The 25071-nt window shown below is 36.0% G+C and overlaps 1 protein-coding gene across 1 annotated transcript in view; it reads right to left on the bottom strand.

Annotated features, from left to right (window-relative positions):
- Window positions 1–24214, bottom strand: part of LOC138705602 (uncharacterized) — a 32186-nt gene extending 7972 nt beyond the window's left edge. The window contains exons 1-2 of the mRNA XM_069834203.1: window positions 24058–24214; window positions 76–367 (exon numbers count right to left, since the gene is read on the bottom strand). Of these exons, the coding sequence (XP_069690304.1) occupies window positions 76–352 (277 nt within the window). The 5' untranslated portion in view covers window positions 353–367; window positions 24058–24214. The remainder of the gene's footprint in view (window positions 1–75; window positions 368–24057) is intronic.
- Window positions 24215–25071: the final 857 nt, after the last annotated feature.

Below are 25071 nucleotides of genomic sequence, written 5' to 3'. Positions count from 1 at the left end.
TTAATAAATTCAGAGTCAAATTTTCCTAAATAGTTTGATATCCCTATCGTAAATTCAGTTTCCTGCTGAACTTACCTCTATCCTTTTTCAAGGGGCTCCTAACCACTGTAGTGGCTATCAATTCCGTTACTTTGCCAGTGAAAACAACTTCCGTCTCGCGGATCTTTGACTCGAAATCACTGAAATTGTCGTCGTCATTTGCGATTACATTGTGGCAAGGAACGTTTGAGATGTGGCGTCGACGGTAACGTTGGTATCCGAGCACAGAACCTCTGTTGTAGGCAGCGGCCACTTCCACGGCCACAAGTATCAAGAGGGCCGCGCCCCACGCGTTGCGTAGCGACAGCAGCATAGTCAACACATGTGCCTAAAACGTAAAGGAGAATGCAAGGTACTGCCCGGTGACAAAGAAATATGGAAAAATACAACACTTTTCACATTAAATACTATAGCTACTTATGTTTAACTTATCTATTTATTTATTTAACTACTTAGCTATTTATGATCTATTTATTTATGTAACCATTTATTTCAAATATATTTATTTATCTATTTATCTTAGATACATTTATTTAATATGTTGTTTTTATTAGCAACCTCCAACGTTGCGTCTATGTATTAAGCAAACACAGTTATAGTCGAAATTAGAAAGACAGCATGCGCCGCCGAATGGATCTTGTGTGAAAGTCCCAGCAGATGATACAGTACCGAAACATGAAATGGAGATTCTCTCTCGGAAGTACACTTTAATATCTGTAACTATTTTCTATAATCAGAAATCAACAGAAATCAAATCAAGCATAAATCTAATCGACATGAATATCGTAGGCCTACTCGAAGACAAAAGTCACTTTCCCATTAATTGGGCCTAAATGTCATACAAGTGCAGCTCTTAAACATAGTGCTAGTTTCGGCCCAAGACTTTATAATAAAATTACAAACCATTTTCTAAATTTAAAATGTTTTAAAATTTAAGCTTTTAAAAAAGAAATTTATAAAATTATTCATGATATATCTGCAGTTCGGAAAAAGTGACACAAGTCAGTTTCCACAAACCTTTTTTGATAATTTATAGGCAACTTACGGAACATCTGCTCGCTTGGAAAAAAATACATAAAATAATACAATAATTCATACAGAAAAAAATAAAATCGAAATAAACAAGTGTAAGTTGTCAATAAATTATCAAAAAAGGTTTGTGGAAACTGACTTATGTCACTTTTCCCGAGCACTGCAGATATAATATTAACAAATGTGTGTATTTTTTTTTTTTTACCTTTTATTTCTGTTAACTATATTGATGTTTTTATTGAATATCACTGGCTTCTGTCCGATTGTCAATTTATATTAATGGTGTTTTTTCTCTCTTTTTTTCTTTCTTCCTTATTGGTTTGAATTAAAATACTTACTATATTTAGTAAACTGTCCTTGGCTAAGATCACACCGTACACGAGCCTGGCTCTTACGGTAGTGGCTAGAAACATTTTTGTTTTATAATTTTAATTTGTACTCACTAACTAGCTAGCTAGTTAAATAATAATAATTTAAATAAAGAGATCATATTGGACATCAAGGTCTATTATTATTATTATTATTATTATTATTATTATTATTATTATTATTATTATTAATTATTATTATTGAAACATCTTACAGGGATAAACTAAGAGACAAACAATTTGGTTTTCATTCAGGGAGATCATGTGCAATGTATACTTCACATTAAAGTTATTAATAAAACAACATAAAGAATTCAATTTCGAAACCTATTAGCGTTTATAGATTTAAAGAAAGCATTTGCTAGAGTGGACCGAAACAAAATCATGACGATTGTCAGAAGATGATGTTCCAAATCAATCAACAACTGCTCTTCATTATATAATTGAATCAAAATCAATTCCCGACACATAGACTGGGTAACCATAAATCAAGGTGTTCTCCAAGGACGCTGCCATGGTTAATAAATGCAAAAACACGTATCATGGCTCTATATATATAAAACGAAATTTATCATCAGAAGTCCTATTGTTTGCAGACGACAAAGTACTCTTGTCAAAATCTGAAGAGGGATTGCAGAGATCTATACACAAACTACAAAAAATAGGCCAGGAATACAATATGCAACTATCTGCTGAAAAACCTAAAGTAATAACATTTTAAGTTTTGGGTTTGTTACATAATTTTCTTGATCTTTTTTTCATCGTAGCTTGTTATTCATATTCTATATATGCAGTATATAAAGAATAAAGCCATTGTTTACAATTGCACACTTCTGTCAACCGACTGCACCAGTATAATATATGATACGTAAGCGACACGGAAGTACTAAACGCTCCGTCAGCAGATTTGAGCATATAGTCACTGCTCACCTAACTTGGGTGAAATGTGACAAAAAAGACCTTGGGTTTCGAGACAAGAGATGTGTTCCAGGAAATACTTCAAAAACCCAAGCCATCTGTTCCACCAACATTCCACAAATTGCCAATTGCAAATGGAATCTCCAAACTATTTCATTATTTCTTCATGTAAAAAGCACATTAATTGTTCTGCAATAAAAATTGGCATAGGGCTATTTCATGTACACCATTTTTGGTTGCTTTAATTCGTGGATACTGAGTACGTAATATATTCGTCAAAATAAGAAATTACGTATAGAAATACTGCAGACAGAAAGCTATCAAGAACCTTTCAGGTTATTGAGCATGCCGAAATCTGTATTTTCGTGAAACCCACCAAACTGTTTTCGCTGCATCGCATTATGATCTCACATTTCGTATAATAGGATGAAAATAAATTATTGCCATTCGACGGAATAATACTAATCATTTGAATTTTCCGAAACGTTATTTTGAAAAAAATAATAGTCCTTTTAGTTTCCTTCTATTATATTATAATATTAACTAAAGGGATTTAGAAAATCATATGAATATTATGTTTATTATTATTATTACTACTACTACTACATATCCGTAGCAATAATAATAATAATAATAATAATAATAATAATAATAATAATAATAATAACAACAACAACAGTAATGAGTGTGTAACCACTACGCACTGCAAAATTGGAACGTCAAATTTACATAAGTAGTAATCTTTTTAAAATGTCCATGCAATGAGATATGATAAATTAAAGTTACATTTCATTCTTTCATACTCAGTACTAGACCGTATGCGGAGACTAAGAGGAAGGTGGGAAATAGAAAAGATTGGAGAATGCTGGGTTTGCAGTGAAAGACCTGTCCATGGCTAGAATACTATGAATGAAGCAAAGCAAATATATATATATATATATATATATATATATATATATATATGAAGAGCTTTTTTTCAAAACTGAACATGTCCAAAAATTACGAAATTGTGTTATAAATCGATTATGGTAGATCTATCTGACATTTAACTAGATGTAAATATATTTTTCAAAGAAAGTGAATATATCCCATTGAAACAGCATTGTGAATATTTATTTTTGCATCAAAGCTAAACATGTCCATCCAGTTCATTTCTTCCAGACATTTTTTCTCAAAACTGAACAGCTTCAGTAATTACTATATTGTTTAATAGACTTTTTGAAAGCAAAATAGCACATGTCCAACTTAGTTCTAATACATGGTTGTTTAAATTTCCCGCTATTTTCACCTATTGCTAATCAGTGATCATGGCCACTTTAGAGCATTTGAACCTTCCAACAATGGGCTACAAAAATTTATTTCAACAATCTGCGGAATCGCGTTTCTACGAATTCCAGTCAGCTTTCTCTGTGAAGTGTTGTTCTTATCGAAACTATTATAATGGATGTTTCTGTCGGAGAAACGAGCAGTGGATCAAGAAAATGGGAAGATCAAAATCTTTGGCAGCACAGAAGAGAAAAATGAGAAGTACGGCAATACTGATCTTCAGCTAATTCGGTTAAAACAAATAACGAGACCATGCCCATACAACAGTATGTAAAAGAATGTCAATAATACAGTTGTTTGACCACGTTATGTTAAAATTTATTAAAACTTAAAAAAAAAACAGACATGTTTCGGGGCTACTGTCACACCATCTTCAGTGTTTAAAACTGTAATGATAAAATAATAAAATGTAAAAATTTTGCTAACTATGATCAAAACTGACTTCGTATAAAGTCATGAAATATGTAATATAGGCTATCCTTCCAAAATTCTAAATACAATCGTCTTATTAGAATCAAAACTAACATGTGAAAATATAAAAACCTTAATGAATTATGACATACATTAACAAGAATTTTTTTTAAATTGAGAATGGACAAATATATAATTTGAGATGAACTTACTAATGATTACTGGACGTAACCTGCTGCTCTATCTTACGTCACTTGGAGGGAGACGATATGAACTCGCTGCCGCGCGATGTCTCCAAGGGTTTTCATCTGTTACGGTACTACGTGAATCAATAGCTATTTTTTATAATTAAATTGATCGAATAAGATGGTTTTTTCCTGGATAGCTTCATCATTCAAATTATGTGGGTTAATAGTTTTATCTTAAGGAGTCCATAATTGTACCTATTTTTAAAAAGGGGGACAAAACCAACTGTGGTAACTTTCGAGGAATATCACTTTTGTTGACGTCGTACAAAATTTTGTCCAATATTCTTTTGAGGAGATTAACTCCGTACGTAGATGAAATTATTGGGGATCATCAGTGCGGTTTTCGGCGTAATAGATCGACTATTGATCAGATTTTTTGTATTCGACAGATAATAGAGGAAAAAATGGGAGTATAAGGGTACAGTGCATCAGTTATTCATAATTTCAAAAAGGCATATGACTTGGTTAAGAGGGAAGTATTATATGATATTCTTATTGAATTTGGTATTCCCAAGAAACTAGTTCGATTAATTAAAATGTGTCTCAGTGAAACATACAGCAGAGTCCGTATAGGTCAGTTTCTATCTGATGCTTTTCCAATTCACTGCGGGCTAAAGCAGGGAGATGCACTATCACCTTTACTTTTTAACTTCGCTCTAGAATATGCCATTAGGAAAGTTCAGGATAACAGACAGGGTTTGGAATTGAACGAGTTACATCAGCTTCTTGTCTATGCGGATGACGTGAATATGTTAGGAGAAAATACACAAACGATTAGGGAAAACACGGAAATTTTACTTGAAGCAAGTAAAGCGATCAATTTGGAAGTAAATCCCGAAAAGACAAAGTATATGATTATGTCTCGTGACCAGAATATTGTACGAAATGGAAATATAAAAATTGGAGATTTATCCTTCGAAGAGGTGGAAAAATTCAAATATCTTGGAGCAACAGTAACAAATATAAATGATACTCGGGAGGAAATTAAACACAGAATAAATATGGGAAATGCGTGTTATTATTCGGTTGAGAAGCTCTTATCATCCAGTCTGCTGTCCAAAAATCTGAAAGTTAGAATTTATAAAACAGTTATATTATCGGTTCTTCTGTATGGTTGTGAAACTTGGACTCTCATTCTGAGAGAGGAACATAGGTTAAGGGTTTTTGAGAGTAAGGTGTTTAGGAAAATATTTGGGGCTAAGAGGGATGAAGTTACAGGAGAATGGAGAAAGTTACACAACACAGAACTGCACGCATTGTATTCTTCACCTGACATAATTAGGAACATTAAATCCAGACGTTTGAGATGGGCAGGGCATGTAGCACGTATGGACGAATCCAGAAATGCATATAGAGTGTTAGTTGGGAGACCGGAGGGAAAAAGACCTTTAGGAGGCCGAGACGTAGATGGGAGGATAATATTAAAATGGATTTGAGGGAGGTGGGATATGATGATAGAGACTGGATTAATCTTGCACAGGATAGGGACCGCTGGCGGACTTATGTGAGGGCGGCAATGAACCTTCGGGTTCCTTAAAAGCCATTTGTAAGTAAGTAATAGTTTTATCTTTGTGTATTTCTAAAGATTCTAAAAGGTTTAAAGTTGTTCCTTTTTTATTAATATGTAAAATTTATAATAGTGAAATAATGTTGACAATCATAAATGTAGTCCCTAAAAGCAGAATGTGAATTATCACGATGAGTACTTCAATTTCCTTGTATCTGATATTAAAATTTCTACCTATCTATCCTATATATGTAGAATAATATTCAAGAATTGACAAGATAATTTTGATAATTTGTATATTCCTGAAAGATTGAATTTATCTGTATTGTTGTCCTCAAGTTCAGTGAATAAAAATTTTTCAATCTTATTGTTTGTGCGGAACGCAATATTGAGATTGTGTTTTTTTGAAAATCGTGGTAATATTGTATATGTATTCATTATTGTACTTATGTGAAAGTGACAAAATATTTTTTCTTTTCATTTTTAATTAGTTTAGTGTACTTCTTTGGTGTTCGTTTCTTCGAACACGTTTAATGATATCAACAATATTAGTTTGATATTATCCATTTTCTATTGCTGTAGTATTATATATATATATATATATATATATAGTTTTTACAAAACTGAACATGTCCATTTGACTAAATTTTTCAGGAGAAGCCAAAAACTTCTATCTTTTGAAACAATCCTTCGCATTTCAACCGCCACTCGTTCTTATCTTGCAGTCTTCAGAGCCTAAGTATATCACTGATGTTCATAGCATCCTCAATTCCATCTTTTCATGATGTTCTGGATCTTCCTCTCCCTCTTTTATATAGTTTATTGAAGAACTTTTTTTGGCCATCGTTCTTCCCTTATTCTCATTACATGATCCATTTCAACGGCTTTAATTTTCCCTTTATCTCTTACCGTAAGTTACCAACATTCAGCTCCATATGTTAAAATCAGTTCTACAATAATTCGGTAGATTGTCAACTGTGTATTCAATTTCTTATTCACAGACCACAGTAAGGAGTTGAGCATTTGTATAGCCTTCCGCACCTGTATTATCCTGTTCTGGATATCTAGTTTAGAAGGTCCTTCTTCCAAGTATTTAAAACTTCGAATGTTTTGATTTCCAACTGCAGGTCAATGTGCTCTTCTCCTACATTCAGGTACTCGGTTTTGCTGAGATTTATTTTTACGCCCCACTTATTGAATTTTCCCACCAGTTTGTTTTTACCAAATATTCTGCATCATCTTTATCATTGGTGATGATCACCCGATCATCAGCAAATACAAGATTATAGAGTCATATCAAATTGATTGTTTATAAATTTATTTTCATATATTTGATTTTAAAAGTTTATAATCGTAAACTAAGAAGTCAATCTCTGACACCATTTCAAGCATTCTCATTCTTGCTGCAGTCTACTTTTTTTTTTGCTCAATTTTCGGCGTTCCGCGTAATTTCACTCGCTGCACTGGTTTTTACAACACTACACGGAAGACGCACTAATTAGTCACAGCACCACTTCCACTAATTTATGCAAAATGGTGAAAAATATCATTCACAACTTTATTTAAGCGATAGGCCTTCTAACACGCAAAGCCCTCATAAAACGTTCGTCAAAGAATTTTGTTTTACATCATTGAACTCGTTACTGTCTATATAATGAAGTATTAGACAGCAGAAAAAAGTCAAATAAAAGTCATGTTTACGGTTTACAAGTATTGTACGCACAGATTACGGCATGAGGTGTGCAGAGTAATCAACACGGTACCGTCCGCAGAGAGCACCATGCGGACACCGAAAACAACTGCCACTCTGCGTTCTCAGTCAGTCCTCCTCTGTAAGTGAACAGAGAACATTGAGATACGTAAAGGTATCCTTCATTTGTGTTCGGTGAAGTGATCATAATGCCGAAGACATGTTAAAAAACATAGGGTGTATTCTTTAATACAAGAATATGGTGTCCACATGTTTAGTAGTGATACTGGTTAAACAATTAAGTGTCGGTTATGTATGTGTGAATTAAAAACAATCGATAGAACATCACTGTAATACACAGAAACACATGAAAAATGTTAGAAGAAAATAAGGGTTCAAGTTCAAATTCCTCCTCAAATATGAAATATGACTTTTGCCAGGGCTTGTGTCGAATGATGATGAGTGGCAATATTCCATTCAAAACGTTGAACAATTGCCACTTTAAAGGATTTATAGACAAGTACACAAAATATGCCATTACAATAGTTATATCAACGTACAACCAATATTCAGTGATTATTCCATGTGTCAATTTACATTTCTCTTCGACCTATATCTGCACCGGTATGGCATAGTTGCGCCCCGCGGTCAATTGGAAGGCCTAGGCATGGCATAATTGCGCCCCGAAGAAACCAGGTAGCAGAAGGGACATGGCATAGTTGCGCCCCGAAGAAATCATGTAGCAGAATGGACATGGCATAGTTGCGCCCCGATAGACATAGTACACACGAAAGTGATTGTCATAATATAAAAAAATTACTTACAAATATTACGGTGTTAGCTGCATTGAAATCAGGTAGCCTAGCATATGATCAATTTTACTATTTAAAATAACACTTTTTTATCGATCACACACAATAAATGAACTGCATTTTTTGTCTGTACATCGATATATTTACCCTACGGCACAGGGTTTCGAAAATTGAAACTTAGAGTCATTGTGAATTATTAACTCTTTACCCTTTTCACTAAACTTAACATTCATTTTAAATTAACCTCACTATACGCCGCAGACGGTGTGAAAATCATTAATAAAATGTCAAAGACTGCTAAGTCCCCATATTCTAACGGCTCACTCATTTGAATATGTCAGTTAATAAAGTACTGCCAACTTCATGGTGTTCATTTTAACAGTAGGCTATCGATAATCACTGCATAAACAGTAGCAAAACAGTTAATAAAATATTGCCAACTTCATGGTGTTCATTTTAACGGTATCGATAAAGAAATATTAAATCGCATAAGAAATCAATAAGGTTGGTTGATTACGAGGCTCGAGTTTCCGTAGTGTCTTTTTCTCTACCTATTTCATCGGGGCGCAACTATGCAATCCCCTTTTCTCTACCTGATGGGAACGGGGCGCAACTATGCCCACAAAATAGGGACCCTTTTTTATCTGCTGCATTTTATCTTACCGTGGGGCGCAACTATGCCCTGCCCATCTGCACGCGCCTCTACTGTGCTTACGTAAACAACCACCTTCTGACGAGGCAAACTAGTCGCATTGTAGTTACCTTCACATCCGAATGACTTTTTTCCGCTGTTTAATAATATTATGTTTTATTTAACGACGCTCGCAACTGCAGAGGTTATATCAGTGTCGCCGGATGTGCCGGAATTTTGTCCCGCAGAAGTGCTTTTACATGCCAGTAAATCTACTGACATGAGCCTGTCGCATTTAAGCACACTTAAATGCCATCTACCTGGCCCGGGATCGAACCCGCAACCTTGGGCTCCTCTGTTTATTATTATTATTATTATTATTATTATTATTATTATTATTATTATTATCCACGTGCTATGCTACAAAATCGAGATAGGAATTTCGGTATCCGTCTTGAAGTTTTCTGGGGATGGGGAACCGGTCCGTATCGGCACCGAAGGGGTGGGGGCGCCCGCGGGCAGCGCGTATAGACGGATGCATAACGATGTGCAGCAGTAGCGACGAGTGGGCGGCTGGAGAAGGGCTGTCCAAACGAGAAGTAACTCCAACTCGTCAGCGACACTTGATCTATCTTTCATTGTCACCCCACTGTTGGTATGCGAGTGTACTCATTAAACACCAGCTATCGCTGTGTCTATCCGACCGTAGTTATGACATATTTCACGAAGTCATGCAATATGAAGGGCTATTGGTAGACAGAACAAGATAGACATACAAGGATGTGTGTTGCCGTAGAAATTCTTTACGACACTTCTATAAATTATGGAGACTATTCAGAGCCAATGTGAAGATCGCTGATATAATGGAGCTGTAGTGCTGTAATATATCAATCTGTTATTTAATGACACTATCTCATGTGCTCAGTTGTCTAGCGTCGGAAGAATTTGCAATAGCGATGGAGAGAAAAAGTCCGGAACTTCACAATTGGATTCATTAGCATTCGCCTTACAGGTGGTCAGATTCTCAGAGAAAACCCAACCTTGTCATCAGATCAAGCAGGATTAACCCACTCTTGAGTAGAGCTTCGGAGTAGGATTCCCGCTTACTAATCTTAGATCATGCCGGTGGTCCAATAAGATTATGGGAAACACTATTCAATTGTAATCTATCATGATGCCGTGATGTGATGCATTATTATTATTATTATTATTATTATTATTATTATTATTATTATTAATCATTATTATTACTATTATTATATATTTTTTTAAATATTATAATTAGTATTATTGTTGTAGATCTTTAACTTGGTAGATAAAACTGCTACTGTGATTCAATACAGGTTAGTTAAAGGACATTTCTCGTTACAAAACTTGCAGAATGGCATCGGGATAAACTCGTCTTCTTCGAATTAAGTAACCTACCGTTTTTTTCTCGGGGGTAAAAAGACGTTCGGAGCGTGGTGCCGAGCTCATGAAAAACCATACATTCAGTTCTCTTCCATGCTCCAATGTGCCTTCATAGTATCTAATAATATCACATCTTCACCGTTTATTATTATTATTATTATTATTATTATTATTATTATTATTATTATTATTATTATAATATTGCTTTGTATGGAGTGTGACATTGTATGGGGGCAGAAACATGGACATTACGACGAAGTCAAGAGAAGCGAATAGAATCATTTGAAATGTGGATATGGAGAAGAATGGAAGTTGTGAAGTGGACAGACAGAATTAGAAATGAAGCTGCGTTGGAAAGAGTGGGTAAAGAAAGAATGATGCTGAAAATGATCAGAAAGAGGAAAAGGAATTGGCTGTGTCACTGGCTAAAAAAAACTGATTACTGAAGTATGCTCTGGAAGGAATGGAGAGCGGGAGAAGAGTTCGGGGCAGAAGAAGATATCAGATGATAGACAACATTAAGATAAAGGGATCATATGAGGCGGCAAAGAGGCAGACAGAAAATAGGAGAGATTGAAGAAAGCTGGATTTGCAGTGAAAGACCTGCCCATGGGCAGAAGAACGAATGAATTATTATTATTATTATTATTATTATTATTATTATTATTATTATTATTATTATTCATAGTGTTGTGTCCAAGTGCAGATCCTTCACTGCAAACACAAGATTCACCAGTCCATCCTATTTTCTGCCTTCATTTTAGCCTCCGCATATGATCCATATATCTTATGTCGTCTATCAACTGATATCTTCTTCTGCCCCGAACTCTTCTCCCGTTCAGCATTTCTTCCAGTGCATCTTTCAAAAGGCAGTTTCTTCTGAACCAGTGATCCAGCCAGTTCTCAACATTATTCTTTCTTCACCCACCTTTTCCAACACAGATTTGTTTCTTATTCTGTCTGTCCACTTCACACACTCCATCCTTCTCCATATCCACATTTCAAATGCTTCTAGTTGCTTCTCTTCACTTCGTCGTAATGTCCACATGCTTCTGCCCCATACAATACTACACTCCACACAAAGCACTTCACTATTCTCTTCTTTAGTTCTTTCTTTAGAGGTCCGCAGAAGATGCTCCTCTTTCTATTAAAAGCTTCCTTCGCCATTGCTATTCTCCTTTTGACTTCTTGTCAATAGCTGATGTTACTGGTTATAGTACACCCAAGTATTTGACGTATTATTATTATTATTATTATTATTATTATTATTATTATTTAGAATTTAAAGTTCTGGTTAGTATTTGCATGCCCTGGTATGTTTGGATAAAGCTTGGGAAGTGCGACCGATAAACATGAAATCAAGTGTACAGCGATCGAATAAGTCCTAGAGGCAAAGCAACTTTTTCAGATGTTTTATTGACATTCCAAGTAGAGACGTTGACTGGCCAATGATTGTAGACATGAGAAATCAGTTCTGGCTGACACGATAGCTTTTTTCTTCGCACATCCAATCTCTCCGGCTATATATTTGTGCATGAAATCGATTCGTTCTGCCCATAGCAACTCATAACGGCTTTCAGTGGGCTCAGAAGATCGCGGCAGATTTTGTTAGCTAGTTACCACATCGCAATAAACGGTTTTGGTGCCGGCTAGAGAAGTCATCTGTTATAAACGATCTGCATCCAGACAAGGATCGCTTCTTTCTCACACGTATATTGCTGAAAATTGCGTGTTGGAATTTGCTTTTTTATGTTTATTTGTAAAATCATGATAGCCTACATAATTAAGCGTTTAGTCGAGAGACTAGTCTATACTTTGTTAGAATGTCCATCATAATTTTTGCATTATTGGAGGATAAAATGTTTTCATTTCTGATTATTTTTAGATGACGTGAGTACTATTGAATTACAGTAAGATTTACCCCATTAAATTTGTGTTCAACAATATACACTCTCGCGGACCAAGAAAACGTAGGAACGGAACAGGTAGACATTAAAACTTTAAACTATTTCATCTATTACTTTTTTTTTAATTTTTATTACTATCTGCATCCTTAAACCATAGTGTTTCATCTTCTCTCTTTGCAAATTACTGTACGTCAAAACAAGAAACCTGGTGATGCGTTTCCGTGAAAATGTTTACAACTCGTGGATTTAACGTCGTTTCTGTCGGGTATAGTGTTTACATTTTCCATGAATCGAACGTGAGAAGGTTTTGTGTTGCGTAGTATGGACAATAACACAGGCTGAAGTGCCATTAAGGTTAGATTATTATACAGCTGACTTCCATTCAGTGCAGTTCAGTTTAGTTCGTGGCAATGCAATACACAATAAAACAGAGAATCTTCATTTATATTACCTATATTGCGAAGAAATTGTACAAATATATCATGCTATATTTCTGTGAAAATGTCCTGGTGTTCAACAATATTTGATTCAACGACCCAAAATTTAGTGGAAAAAGTAAGATAAACAAGATCATTTTAAACAAGATGTATCCAAGACAGCAGCTTGGAAAGAGACGAAATTGTTAAAAGTAAAAATAAGACAACAATCGTCAATAAATTGAAAGAAACGGACCATGTGCCTAAAGTTCAATTCTATTGATAGAGATGAAAACCAGCGTGTCTAGAAATCTTGTTAAAAGACGTGAGATGAGCATTAGTGTAGATGGTAGACAGTTTCAAAACTTCTTATAAGATAAGTCAATAAATGCACATCTGTTACGTAATGTAGCCTGCTGTACAAGTCATAATATTTTATTGCCGAAAGATGAGGCACTGAATTGTCGCTAAGTAGGCTTATATATCCGTTATATTCGCTTTTTATATTTCATTTTGATTTTCGAAACGACTGATCGTATTTTATTTCATAAATAAATGTTTGAGATTTATTGCTTAAATTTATAATTACAAAAATCTTTGTCGGCATTCTCATGATGCCGCAACGTCTATATTAAAAAGGGCGCCCTAAATAAAAGTACAGTGGTGTGCACCTCTGGTTGCATATCTTACGGGGATTACAATGCTCATTTCAACAAGTGTAATACAACTATTATACAGTAATGCTATCGCAACTTTAAAATAGAAAAAGTAGATACGACTACAAGGAGGCGTTGAGCTACAAAGCTGGAATTTAGCGGGTTCGATTCTCGATGGAGTCACGATTTATCCTATTGATCTAATCCTTCCAAGCCGCATTATACCTCTGGTGTTCACACAGCCTCCAACAGAAACGAGTACAGGTTGATTAGAGCAAATCCAGCAGTACATAGGACTGATATCTCTACCTACTCAGTACTGTCTCGGAGTCATTTCATCACCATAATTACACTTCCCCTCTTTCATCATCACCTCAGTTTCTTCCACATATTTCGGGCTTGCTTCGATATGGAGTCGGCTGCGGACCGCCATCGAACTTGTACCCCGTGGTATGTGGTCATTAATTGCTGGTGGTAGTGCTATGTACCTTGGATTCGTGTGCTTAACTTATATACAGTATACCAATTAATTATTACTTCTCTATGGCTAAGAAACAGTTTTTTCTTACCCTCTCAATAGTACATTATGTTTTAATGGATTATCATTGGATTTTTATTTTATTTTAGTAGGTTATTTTTCGACGATTTATCAACATCTTTGGTTATTTAGCGTCTGAATGAGATGAAGGTGATAATGCCGGTGAAATGAGTCCGGGGTCCAACACCGAAAGTTACCCAGCATTTGCTCATATTGGGTTGAGGGAAAACCCCGGAAAAAAACCTCAACCAGGTAACTTTCCCCGACCGGGAATCGAGCCCGGGCCACCTGGTTTCGCGGCCAGACGCGCTGACCGTTACTCCACAGGTGTGGACGATTATCATTGGAGGATTGATTGTTATTCATAGCTTTTTTCATTCCGTTCACTCTAATTCTACAGAATTTAAATTGTATTTATTTATCCTAATTCCATTACCCTAATTCCTGCATAGACGTTACACGTAATCATAGGATTGCCTTGAATCTCGTGTTATTTTTATTTTCAAATACTAGTGAGAAATAATTAAAATGATTCTAACGATACTGTGATAATACAGCAATGTGGAATAATGTATACAGAGTGATTCAAGACTAAAGACCCGCACTTTAGGAATGAGTCATTTTCCATATGAATATGAGTCTGATTATCATTAATTTGAAAGTTATTCGAAAAAAATCCAAACGTCATACTGTGAATCAGGCTTTGAAGTTCCTTGCTTAGTGAAACGTAAACTAAATGGAGGGTTGCTCCTCGTGAATCACTGTATAAAGATTAGAAGAAATAAAGCACTCTAATACAATAAAACATTAATTGACTTAGACTATTAAAATTATATTTCACTAATGTTAGCTTCACCAAAACGTTTGAACGGAGCCTCCATTTTTAGTTGACTATCTATGCGGTAAACAAATGACGATTGCAAAGCATGTTTTATAGTTCCGTAAAGAATTCGCAGTTGGAAATGTTGGCAAACAAAGAAACAAATGGTAGGGAGGTGCTAAAAACAGAAGAAAGTTTATAAAGATTATAAAAAATAAAGTACTCTAATATAATATAGTAGATATTAATTGACGTACTAAAATTCTATGTCACTAATGTTAACTTCACCAAAAAGTTTGAATGGAGCCGCCGTTTTCAGTTAACTATATATGCGGGAAACAAATGCCGATCACAAAGCATGTTTTATAGTACAGTAAAGAATTTTCAGTTTTTAAATGTTGGCAAACAAAGAAACAAACGCTAGAGAAGTGATGAAAACAATTGCTAGGGAAGTGATAAAATTGTAGCGATAAACAGCTATGATTGGTTGAAACACGTCCTTTCGTACCGTGTTATTGTTCAAAAGTAGTATGACGTAGTAAAAGTGTAATAGTCAGTACAATTTTCACAGGATCAAACTCTTGTTGTCGACGGTGAGGACCTAACAGCCGAGTGAACTACGGCTGAGATCATTAATTCCTAAGAATATGTTTAATTTAATTCTACTCCCTAGGTTACTCAGTTATATAGTTATACTTATTAGCCAGTACAGCGAAATGAATACACTGATGTTACCCATATAATCACCTCTATTCATCACAATTTGGAACCGGATTTTGACTACCGCTTGTTGCTTTTCTCAGACAGAAGAAGGTTTGTAATGGTTTGCTACTTCAAATATTTGATCCCTTCTCCTTGCTTTATAAATGAGTGTAACTTTAATATAAATTGTTTCTGTCGTAAAGGAGGACATTATTATGGCTTTGGGATGCGTTCAGAAATCCTAAATAACCAAACAAACTTATTAACGAATGCTATTCAAAGAGGAATGCAATCCAATACCGCTCAGTAATCGCCTCTGTTCAACCGTGTGTTTTCTCGGAGGTAAGAGCCGAGTTTTAACAAATGATACGACATTTAAAACGAGCATTTAGCTACTGTATGTTGTTACTTTAATACGCTACTAGGTCTAAGTCTCTTCAATGAAACCGAGTTAATTGGAATGAGTCAAGTATCCTACGGGCTTGGAGTCCACGTAATTACTCACACTTCTCTACGTCCTTAGCAATCTAGAGCCCATTGATTCGAAGGTCTCGCGTTCAAATCCGAGAGAGGATTTAACTGCCATGAAAATCATAAGCATGACTACTTTAAATGGAAAGTAAATGCAAGGTTCCTTAACAATAGGGCTTCAGTAAATAATAAATCCTGGACGCGACAGCCCATAGAGGGCCAAATTGGACCAGTCGACAGCCGGCCTCATATCCAGATGCCTCAGCAGAGGTGAAGGATCGTTCAGCCAGTAAGGGGATAACGTGTGGTCAAGTGCGATGAATTCACTGGAGTACAAAACCCGATTTTGCAATTTAATGTGGCTCTCCGAATTCCTCACGTTACTGAATGTGTACCAGCCAAGAAATGACGCCTTCAACAGTGTGGACACGGCGCGGGACAAAAATAACTCTTATAAAGAAGGATTCAAAATCTCTGCGACAAACTCTGAAGGGTGATAGATCTAACAATAAGGAACCCTTTTTGTTAAACAACCTATGTCTTTTGACGCATCGTTTCGAAGTTACCGTTGAAAATGTTTTTGCGCGGGCGTACGTCAATGTATGCGAATGTGTGCACTCCTGTTTGTTTGTTTCTTGAGATGTTTGTAAGAGACGAGAAGGGTTGTTATTTGTTTACGTTTAATGTTTAATACTTTTTCATTTCAATTCAGTGTAATCATCAATTGAGAATGGATGTCTACGCGGTCTTCCACCAATGCCCCGGGGACGAAGAGACCCATCGTCTCGAAGGCGCTGATAAAGTCGAGCAAACATTGTGTGGTGAGGGTGATTTCTGTTTTGAAACTGTTGTTAGTACATGTGGAGAGCTCTTCTTCAGTTTCCGCGAGCCTCCCCGTAACACATTACCATGTCGGCTAACTCGGGAAAAATGTAGACATCCATTCCAATTGATGATTAGAATGAACTGAAAGGAAAAAGTATTGAACATTAAATGTAAATAAACAACAATAACCCTTCTCGTCTCTTACAAACATCTCGACAAACAAACAGGGGTACGCCAGCGCAAAAACATTTTCAACGGTAATTTCGAACCGACGCGTCAAAAGACATAGGTTGTTTAACAAAAAGAGTTCCTCATTGTTAGATCTATCACCCGTCAGAATTTGTCGCAGAGGTTTCGAATCATCCTGTATATATATATATATATATATATATATATATATATATATATATATATATTTGCTTTGTTCATTCATAGTGTTCTGCCCATGTTACTTCAGATTCAGTACAAAATAAATCCTTTGTTGCACATTTTTCAGTATGTTACATATTTATCTACACATTTCGGTAGTTTTGGCTACATGTGTATTGTTTACTTTCATGGACTATTAGGCTTACATAAAATCCGGGTTCTAGTTAGTCTTTCACTGCGTTTTTCAAATTGAAGTCTTCTCAAAACGAAGCATTGCTTTTGCATGTCACCTTCGGTACTCTGGGGCAAGTTTACTCTACTGTAACTCGCACAGCGCAAATCGGAGTGAGACAAGTAGCCAACAAGCTTGGAGCTCACATAAACACTTCCTATGAGCCCCAATTTCCTTTGCATTAAACAGTTTTCAGGTATCTTTTAAATATTTCTTTTCTCATTCATTCATCCACTCGTTCGTTCGTTCACTCATGCCTGTTGATTTGGCGTATTTTCATCAACAATCAAATAAACCTTTGAACAGAAGGCTTAGAACAATTCTGGTTAATTTGTTTGATATGACTTACTCATACATAGCTATTATTGTTCATTCTTGGATACACTTCTTTTAACACTTATATAATCATTGATGGACGTTACTGAACAAGTAATGACTACTTCACTGTGTTAATGATTAAATTTCGTGGTAAATTATCTGATTGACTAGTTTCAACGTGATTTTGCGACATCCTGTCAATCCTAGTGAGTTCCAGATTCAGAGGATGACGCAAAACTATGTCGAAAGTAGTCAATCATGTAATTTACCACCAAATTTAGGTCATCAACATCCGCCCCCTAGTTATAACATGGCCAACATTGAACAAGTTTATACAAATGCACGTTTAACATGAGTTTAATGTATCAATCAATTCTTTTTAGAACTTTGAACATGTATTTAAATTAAGCGATTGTCAAGGTGGCCATGACTAAGCCATGAAAACCACGTGACTCCTATTCGCGCCGTAGCCTGTCTTTCTCGTTAGCCACGACTATTATTGTGTTAAGTCATGCAAGCACTTAAAGGGAATCTCAGGGAGTATTTTAGCCCATAATTTGGAAATCAAGCCAGTACTTTATTTACTCGATAGGAAATTACGTAGGAAATGAGATAAACAAATTTTCCTTACAGCAGTAGTGAAGTGTTCCTATCACGCCGCCAGTCTGGTCATCAGATGGTGTAACGACTGTGGGTTTCTGCTTCGATAATGGTCTCCTGAGAGGTTGCGAGAGTAATTTTGTTGTGTAAGATTGACGGACGGTGTGATCAGAAGCTTGTTCAAGAGTCATCAATAAGTATAAACATCATGTACTGTAAGTTTTATTGTTGATGCTGAGCTCACTCATAACTTCAAATATTCCTCTGTTCCTTAATAATACCTAGTTCTCGGAATTGCCAATATAGCCAGATCCGCGACTTATACAATACGCACACTCTTCATTTCGCCAAAGCTCGGAGAAAATTACTTTAATAAGTGCATTACATAACACTGAATTAGTTAGTGAGTGAGTGAGTGAGTGAGTGAGTGAGTGAGTGAGTGAGTGAGTGAGTGAGTGAGTGGGCAAGAGATTTATTCAGCGAGTGGGTGAGCGACTGATTCAGTGGGTAAATAAGGGAATGATTCAATGGGTGGATGAGGGAATGATTCAATGGGTGGATGAGGGAAGATTCAGTCGGTGGGTGAAGGATTGATTCAGTGGGTGAGTGAGGCAATGACTGAATTGGTGGATGAGCGATTGATTCAGTGGATGGGTGAGGGACTGGTATAGTGGTTGAGTGAGGGATTGATCCAGTGGGTGTGTGGGAGAATTATTCATTGAGTGAATGAGAGAATGATTTAGTGGGTGGGTGAGAGACTGATCCATTGTGTAGGTAGAAATTGATTTACTGGGTGATTAAAGAATTAAATGGGTTGATGAAAGATTGATTACTTGAGCGGATGGGAGATTAAATATTTAGGTAGGTGAGGGATTGACTCCTTGAGTGAGCGAGGAATTGACCCCTTGTGTGGGTGAGGGATTGACTCGAGTGGATAAGGGATTGATTGATTGATTGATTGGTTGATTGGGTGAGGGATTGATTGAGTGATTGAAGATTTGAGTGAGTGAGTGAGTGAGTGAGTGAGTGAGTGAGTGAGTGAGTGACTTATTTGATTATTGATTTATAAAATCAATAAATAAGTTAGAGAAAATGAGAGAAAGAAGGCAAAGAGGCAAAATGAGGTAGGCTACTTTGTGAGTAGATGATATAGTTTGATAAGTAATATCGTAATTTGAGAAGTACGTTGATTAACTGTAAATGGTTAATTGGTTAAGAAATGAATCAATGTTGGCTGATTTCAAATGGTACATAGCATTTCATATCCCATATTCACAAACATTCTGCAGGCCTACTTGAATTTGTATTTTGTAGTTGGTTTGTTGTTTTTCTTATAGTAATTCAATCTGAAGGTAGTATGATTAAGTAGTTTTAAATCATCAACAATGTGATATAGAACTCGCCGCCCCAATTAAAAATTGTTAACTGTGCATCAGTCATAATAACCAACATGAACATCAACTGTCAACGACAGATTTCCTTACTCACTGATTAGTATTATGACCCAGCATTAAAGAGACGCATGTGTACGGGCTTCTCTGGTCATATGGTCATCGGTTATAGTTAGGACAAACACAAGACGAAGACATCCAGGCTCTATGGGAAAGAGATACATCACCATTAGCCTGACAAGAATCTAATCCGGGTAGGCTATGCTAATCTTCACTTATTTATAATTTGTTATTTAAAGGCTTTGTATCAACTGTAGAGTTTTCTAATGTCGATAAATTGGTTCATAACAAGATTGTAATATCTAAATGTTCCTTACAGTTGAGAAAAACCTCGGAAAGGAAACAAGCAGGCAATGAGCTCAAAAAGGATTCGGCCTTGGAGCACGAGTCTCGTTCGCTACCCCTAAACCATGTCGATGCTCTGCTAATTTTAAGCTAGAAACATTGTTATTAGGCCTATTATTATCACTACTACTACTACTACTACTACTACTACTACTACTACTACTACTACTACTATTATTACTATATGTTTTTGTAGACTCTCTGTAGCATGGACTCTAAGGAAATGTGACGCAAGTAGAATCACTGCTAGTGAAATGAGATTCATGCGCCGAACAGCTGGCTATAGCCTACCAAGTGGGACCATAAAAGAAAATATGAACACATCTTAAAGGAACTTGAAATGAACTCTAAACTAGCAGATATATGTCACTACCGTCCACACCTGTGGAGTAACGGTTAGCGCGTCTGGCCGCGAAACCAGATGGCCCGGGTTCGATTCCTGTTCGAGGCAAGTTACCTGGTTGAGGTTTCTCCTGGGTTTTCCCTCAACCCGATATGAGCAAAAGGTGGGTAACTTTCGGTGCTGGACCCCGGACTCATTTCACCAGCATATCACCTTCATCTCATTCAGACACTAAATAACCTAAGATGTTGATAAAGCTTCGTAAAATAACCTATTAAAATTAATAAATATGTCACTATTAAGATAACTGGCGACAGCATGTGAGGGTATTTCTAGGACTAGAATCCCTTGTGCAATCCTGCACCAAGAGGCAGGAGATCAACTGGAGATCCAATGAAGAGATGGGCTGAAAACTTTTGTGGACCGTAACAGTCCTTCTGGGACTATAATCTGTATGGCTGATGATGATGATGATGATGATGATGATTATTACTATTATTATTATTATCATCATTATTATTATTATCATCATCATCATCATCACTCATTAATTTAATGGGAAGCAAGATCACATTCTATAAAAAAAATGACAAGTATTTAACTGAATATGGTTCAGTTAAGAAACATGGATGCCAACACTACAACAGTTAAAAACAATAGTAAGAGATAGTATTTTAAGACCAGCTATTATTTAATCATTAAAATATAGACGTCTTAGGCCTATTTAAGTTTCATTTAAATAGTCTTGAATTCTAACACTGAACAAGAGACCTATACAGAGTCTCCAGAAATTCGGGCACACGGGCTACATCGTGAGAATTCTGGATGACAATGCAGACGACAATGTTAGCGACAAAATTACAACCGAAGAAGGATTAATTACACAACCAGGCAACACTGAACAACACAATGTCATAGTAATATAATGTTTATTGTATTTATCGTTGTAACCAACAAGAAATGAAATCTTAAGTACTGGAAATTATGAAGGAATATAAGTAATTTCTACAATAAAGAAAGATGATTAAAATAATATATTTTAAACAATTAAAAAGTAATAATAACAATCATAAACGAGAGAGGTACTTTGAACTATGAAAGTCTAGTTTTAAACGATAGCTTGTGCTTGGAGTAACGTTTTATTTCTAAATTTTCAATGTTGCCATATTGTGCAATTAAAAACTCTACGGTGAAATTTTGTGATTAACACTTTCGTTTCTATTTTCATTCAGAACCTACAAGATGTAATACGCATTAACAAATTTTGGGAATGCTGTATAAGCTATAAAGTGTTACAGTGTTGCCACATTGTGCAATTAAAATTGTTCGAGTAAAATTTTGTGATTAACACTTTCATTTTTATTTTCATCCAGAATTCACAAGCTGTAGTACGCGTGAACAAATTTTTGGGCATGCGTGTAACATATAAAGTGTGCTCATAAAAGTCTGAACACACAAGGAGCTATAGGAGAGGAAGAAGAGATGAATAGCAGAAAGAGAAGATGAAGTGGAGAAAAGAAAAAGATGAGTAGCAGGAAAAGAAGATGAGAAGAAAGAGTTGAGGAGGAAAATAAGGTAAAAGAGAAGAGATAATGAAATAGGAAAAGATAAGAACAAAGACAAAAAGGAGGAGAGGACTTTGAGGAAAAGAATATAAAAAAGGTAGGACAATGAGAAAGAGGAAGGAAAGACCAATCAAATATATTTTAATTTTACCAGGATTCGGTATAATTTTACAAAGCCGAATTTCATCAACCGAATGAAAGGAGAATATTATCTACTTAGGCTAAATACAACATAAGTAAAACTATTAATATAGAGTAATAACAAGGAACAAAAAATACATATAGGTCCCTAATAATTACAACCACGAGATGCAATGAAGACTAACATATTGATAATATGTTACACTCGTCTACCAAGTAGCAACATCAATAAACGATGCGGTGAGTGAACCTTTTTTTTTTTCAATTAAAATCTTATATAACTTATCAGTAAAAATTATCTACAGCCTCCGGCGTAGCTCAGGCGGTAGAACGTTTGTATGCTATTCGGAGCTGCACTCGAGCTCATATCGCCAGATATTATCTCGCTATCTTAGGTCCCGTCGGCGCTAAATAACTTAATAGTTGATAAAGAATCGTTAAATAACCTAAGAAAACCAATTCGCTGCTAATTTTGTTCAACTCCCTTCTCCCAGTACATCATTGTAGAGACACGCAGATGGGACGCGGACGTTAACTGTATCTGCTACTCCTTCCCCACGCCTTTGCTCACCCACGCAATATCCGCTCGATGATGTAAACATTAACGCCACTGCAATCGGAGACATTCAAGTTATAAATGATTTACTTGCTAGAATTCGGAGTCATAAAATAAATTAATAAATCCGTGACGCGACAGCCCATGAAGGGCCATGACTGACCAGTCGGCCGCTGGTCTCACGTTCACATGGAATTATCATCCAACCATAACGGAGGTATCGTGTGGTTAGCACGATGATCTGCCCATTATAGTTGGCTCGCGGAACCGGATTTCCCTACCTACCCCAAATTCATCGCGATGCTGGGTGGGCACCGGTTCCATACACTGGCCGAAATTTCATTACAAAATTCCTTCGCCGTGAGAATTCGGACGAGTGCGCATTCCGTAACGAGAGTCCTAGGGATGATGCCTTAGACCACGACATCGCAGGCATAACAGGTGTTTATTATAATGATGGTTATTATTATTATTATTATTATTATTATTATTATTATAGTACTGTTATTGTTTTACGGCGGCCGGGTAACTCAGTTGATAGTAACTGACTACGAACTGGGAGGTCCCGGGTTCAGTCGTCGATCGTCACGAAATTTTTCTCGTTACAAAAACATTCAGAACGGCACCGGGGTCCACTCAACACGCCTCGTTCTAGTGCCGAAGTCATAAGGTATGCAGCTCTAACTCCATGTCCTCCATGCGCTTTCATGGCCTACATAGGAGATACGCTGTATCAACTGCGAGACTGTATAGCGTCCATAAAAATTATCATAGCCAAATGGTATTTGGCGGAATGAGTCCTGAGGATTCGCCATAGGGTTACCTGATTCGCTTTACAGTTACAGAAAAAGCCGAACCACGTATTCAGCCTCGACAGATTCTAACCCACGCCAGCCAACCAACCAACCACAACGCAACCTCGGATCAACAGGGAAACGCGCTACAGCCTGAGCTACACCAGTGACGTCATCATCATAATAATTATCATCATAAATTGCACAGATTAAGCCTCCTGGTATGTTTCTTTATCACAAAGTGTTTAATTTTAAAATTGTTGTCTCCAGCGTTTTATAGGTCTCCCAAATTTAATGTTCAACTTTATTATTATTATTATTATTATTATTATTATTATTATTATTATTATTATTATTATTAAACTGTTATAGTTATATATTTTTATTTTAATATCACTAATATATTTTGCTATTTTATAATAATAATAATAATAATAATAATAATAATAATAATATTATTATTATTATTATTATTATTATTATTATTATTGTTATTAAAGGAACTACTTTAATATACGTATTCAGTATTGTTAGTAATTATATTTTTAATATTATTATTGCACAAGACAAATCTAGCACAGGTGCAATCTGCGCATGCAATACAAACAGTAGTTACCGTGTGAGCAAGCAATCAAGGAAGGTTGTGGCGGCGGCGGCTGTCGCTGCAAAACAAAACACACGCGCGGCGCGTCAGTCTCGTCACGTGGTCAGAGCTCCTAACCTCACCCGTAGCACGCGTCCCTGCGTCCACACACAGACTGAGCAGGTTAGGAAACCAGAGAGATTCCAAACACAAATACAAAAAACAAGGAGAGAGGGGGGGCGGAGTCTGTAGTACTACACTTGGTGACGTCACGCGCCCGGCGAATGAGGAAGGAGTGTGTAGGACTGTCCAGCACGAGGGATGCCTCCAAGGTCGGATCTCAGGGTGTTTATATGCAGAGACGCAGGTTAGAAGGACTATTACTGGGCCGAGCTGGTATTTCTGCAAAGAACGGACACCGGCTCCACAAATCTAGATAACAACGTTTCTCAAACAAGTGGCCTCTGCATCGTTACAATCTCCATATGCAGAGATTTCATACAGTGACATTCTCCAATTTGGTTTCATAGTAATATCAATAAAACCAATGGTTTAATAGAGATGCAAGTTCAATCACCATTAGATATGCGCTCATAAATCTAACAATATCACAATGTGATAAATTTATTTTAAATACTCAATCGATATGATTTATCTACTTGCAAATTTTATTATTTGCTGTTACATCTCAAATAGATATGAACGTTTTCGCCTGTACAGCTTCATCAGATATTTGAAAACTGACGAAAATCTAAACTTAATCCATTAAATTGTACAAAGTAATATGCATAACAAAGTTAATTCATTTTTATCATGAGTTTTATGTAGTGGAAACCTTATTGGTAGAAATGTTCAATTTTGAATTTGTGTAATTTGTTTTGCCGAAAAATGTTTAAGATGTAATAGAAAATAATACAATTTGCAAATAGATAAATCATATTGATTGAGTATTTAAAGTAAATTTATGATATTGAATAGATTTATCTGAAAACCAAAATAAATTGTAAAATATCACAATAGTTTTATAGTAATACAGACAATGGGTTA

This window comes from Periplaneta americana, chromosome 9, assembly GCF_040183065.1.
Source record: "Periplaneta americana isolate PAMFEO1 chromosome 9, P.americana_PAMFEO1_priV1, whole genome shotgun sequence".
Taxonomy (NCBI): Eukaryota; Metazoa; Arthropoda; class Insecta; order Blattodea; family Blattidae; genus Periplaneta; species Periplaneta americana.
The sequence above is the reverse complement of the archived record's forward strand: the minus strand, read 5'-3'. Positions and strand labels throughout refer to the sequence as shown.